Source organism: Petaurus breviceps, unplaced genomic scaffold, assembly GCF_028583685.1.
Source record: "Petaurus breviceps papuanus isolate PSGF00001 unplaced genomic scaffold, PetGlider_PUasm1.0 90825, whole genome shotgun sequence".
Classification (NCBI taxonomy): Eukaryota; Metazoa; Chordata; class Mammalia; order Diprotodontia; family Petauridae; genus Petaurus; species Petaurus breviceps.
In genome coordinates, this window is record NW_027187353.1 from 12,761,662 (window position 1) to 12,764,584 (window position 2,923).

A 2,923-nucleotide genomic window follows, 5' to 3' on the forward strand; every position below is an offset into this window, starting at 1 on the left:
GGAGAGTCTGACAGGACTGAATAACAAATGGCTGGCAGTGGGGGGCCTCTCCTTTCCCTCAACACCCTCAAGGGCTTTGTGTCCATCATAAGTCAGGGGGATTACGGGGTCAGCAGGGAGCCTCTTCCTTCCACATCCCTCCCAGACTCTTAGCTCTCCCGCCCTGGGCAGCCCAGTTATCTTGGGGTTGCGGGAGGCTCCCCTCCCCCCACATTTACACCCCCAGAGGAGAATCCATTCTGCCCAGGACAAAGAGAACAGCAGAGTGGGGTGTACGTGAAGGGGAGGGTTCCACTTGGAGGGGGGAGGGGAAGGGGGCACGTGACAGGGAAGGGTTCCAATGGGGGAAGGGGGAGGGAGCACGTGACCTGGTGGAGGGTTCCACTTGGAGGGGGGAGGGGAAGAGGGCACGTGGTCCCGTGAAGCTCTAGGCTTCGGTTGGTTGGCCCGGGGGCGAGGGGGGGGGGGGGTTTAAGGCCCGGGGGGGGGGGCGGTGCCTAGAAGCGGCCATCTTGGATAGGCGGCATCTCCTCAGGGCGGCTCCCCGGTCCTGGCCCGACCTGCCCCACCTCCCCAACGCCCTGGCGGCCGAGATGGAGTACCAGGTGAGGGAGGACGTGCGGCTCCTCACGCTGAGCGGCCACGTGGGCTTCGACAGCCTCCCCCGGCAGCTGATCCGCAAGGCCCTGGCCAGGGGCTTCAGCTTCAACATCCTGTGCGTGGGTGAGACGGGCATCGGCAAGTCCACGCTCATGAACACGCTCTTCAACACAGTCTTCGAGACGGACGAGTGCGGCCACTTCGAGGGCCGCGTGCGCCTGCTGCCGCGCACCTACAGCCTGCAGGAGTGCAACGTGCGCCTGCGGCTGACGATCGTGGACGCGGCCGGCTTCGGCGACCAGCTGGACCGGGACTGCGGGCCCGTGGTGGACTACGTGGACGAGCAGCTGGAGGGCTACCTGCAGGAGGAGCTGAAGATCCAGCGCCGCCTCTGGGACTATCGTGACACGCGCGTGCACGCCTGCATCTACTTCCTGACGCCCACCGTGCACGCGCTCAAGGCCGTGGACCTGGAGACCATGAAGCGGCTCCACGCCAAGGTGAACGTGATCCCGGTGATCGCCAAGGCCGACACGCTCACCAGGGACGAGCTGCCGCGCTTCAAGAGCCGAGTGCTCAGCGAGCTGGCCCGCCACGGCGTTCGCATCTACCAGTGCCCCACGGACGACGAGGCCGTGGCCGAGGCCAACGCGGACTTGAACGCGCGGCTGCCCTTCGCCGTGGTGGGCAGCACGGAGCGCGTGCCGCTGGGCGGCCTGCTGGTGCGCGGCCGCAGCTACCCCTGGGGCGTGGTGCAGGTGGACGACCACAGCCACTGCGACTCGGGGCGGCTGCGCGAGCTGCTGATCGGCGTGAACATGGAGGACCTGCGCGAGCAGACGCACCAGTGTCACTACGAGCGCTACCGCCGCCAGAAGCTCGAGGGCCTGGGCTTCCAGGACGACGCGGGCCACGAGGCGCTGCGCCGCGAGCAGGCGGCCGAGATGCGGAGGCAGGAGCGCCTGCTGCGCCAGGAGCTGACCAGCCGCGCGCGCGAGGTGGAGGCGCAGGTGAAGGAGAAGGAGCGCGAGCTCAGCGAGAGGTTCGAGGAGCTCAAGCGGATCCTGCAGGAGGAGAAGGGCAAGGTGGAGGAGAAGCGGCGGCAGCTGGAGGAGGACAAGAATGCCTTCAACTACCACCGAGCAGCAGTGGAGGCCATGCGTGCCATGCAGGAGCAGGCCATGCAGGAGCAGGCCATGCAGGAGCAGGCCATGCAGGCCCAGGCCATGCAGGAGCAGGCCATGCAGGAGCAGGCCATGCAGGCCCAGGCCATGCAGGAGCAGGCCATGCAGGAGCAGGCCATGCGAGCCCATTGGCAGGAGCAGGCCATGCAGGAGCAGGCCATGAGAACCCAAGCCATGCAAGCACAGGCCATGCAGGAGCAGGCCATGTGGGAGCAGGCCATGCGGGAGCAGGCCATGCGGGAGCAGGCCATGTGGGAGCAGGCCATGCGGGAGCAGGCCATTCAAGAGCAGGCCATGCGAGCCCAAGCCATTCAAGAGCAGGCCATGCGAGCCCAAGCCATGCAGGAGCAGGCCATGCGAGCGCAGACCTTGCAAGCCCAAGTTATGCACGCGCAGGCCATGCGCGCTGCCCCCCAGCAGTCTACCCCGAAAAAGGACAAGGGCAAAGACAGAAAACAGTAAAGGACACGCCAATGTGCACATCCACTGGCCTTTGGATTCTTTGTGTTAAGAGTTACCTGCCACCTTGCAATCCTTCTCCCATAACTTGGTGTGAAAGCCAGTATAGATGCCAGTGTTTGCAGCAAAGACAGAATACTCAGCCCCAGGAATGCTGCACATCAGGCCACACAGGCTAGGCTGCCCGGGCTGCTCAAACAGAGGCAAAAAGGGACCTGCTGTTGGTGCTGAAACTGACAAGGTTGATTTTTTCAGAGCCAGTTGTTAGTCTTGCGTTTATGGGGTCATCATCTTGTCTATGTCCCCTGTTATTTTGTATTTAGTGGTTCAGAGTTGAGATGGCTACTTATAAGGTGCCTGTCCTAGGGGTCACCAAACAGTCTGCTTAAAGAAATTCATTGAATTTATCTTTCCTAAGAATTTTCATAGCCCTTTCCATTATTTCTTACAAGTTCACTTCTCATTAAAACAAACTACTAACATTCTGTAAGCTTTTCCTATCAAGTGTCATTGTGGGATACAGTAAAGGTAAGGGATACAGTTATCTTTGAGAAAAGAAAACTGAGGGAAAGCATTGATTGCTCTCTTCAGAGATCTTAAGGGATACATGAGGGATCTAAGGACTTAGTTCTTATTGACAGTCAGATTCCTAGTCATTAACTCCTTCTTTCAGAATTGGT

The 2,923-nt window shown here is 60.9% G+C and overlaps 1 protein-coding gene across 1 annotated transcript; it reads left to right on the forward strand.

The window, feature by feature from the left end:
- The first annotated feature begins 587 nt into the window (after positions 1–587).
- Positions 588–2,246, forward strand: LOC138148589 (septin-8-like). Its single transcript, XM_069071353.1, has 2 exons — positions 588–1,907; positions 2,061–2,246. Exons 1-2 carry the CDS (start codon positions 594–596, stop codon positions 2,244–2,246), a joined length of 1,500 nt encoding a protein of 499 aa, XP_068927454.1. The 5' UTR covers positions 588–593.
- The last annotated feature ends 677 nt before the right edge of the window (positions 2,247–2,923 follow it).

Excerpts from the sequence above, each read along its gene's own strand:
- LOC138148589 (XM_069071353.1), top strand. The coding sequence starts at position 594 with ATGGAGTACCAGGTGAGGGAGGACGTGCGGCTCCTCACGCTGAGCGGC. Across the intron at positions 1,908-2,060 it reads TGCAGGAGCAGGCCATGCGA|GCCATTCAAGAGCAGGCCAT; the intron begins GCCCATTGGCAG and ends ATGCGGGAGCAG.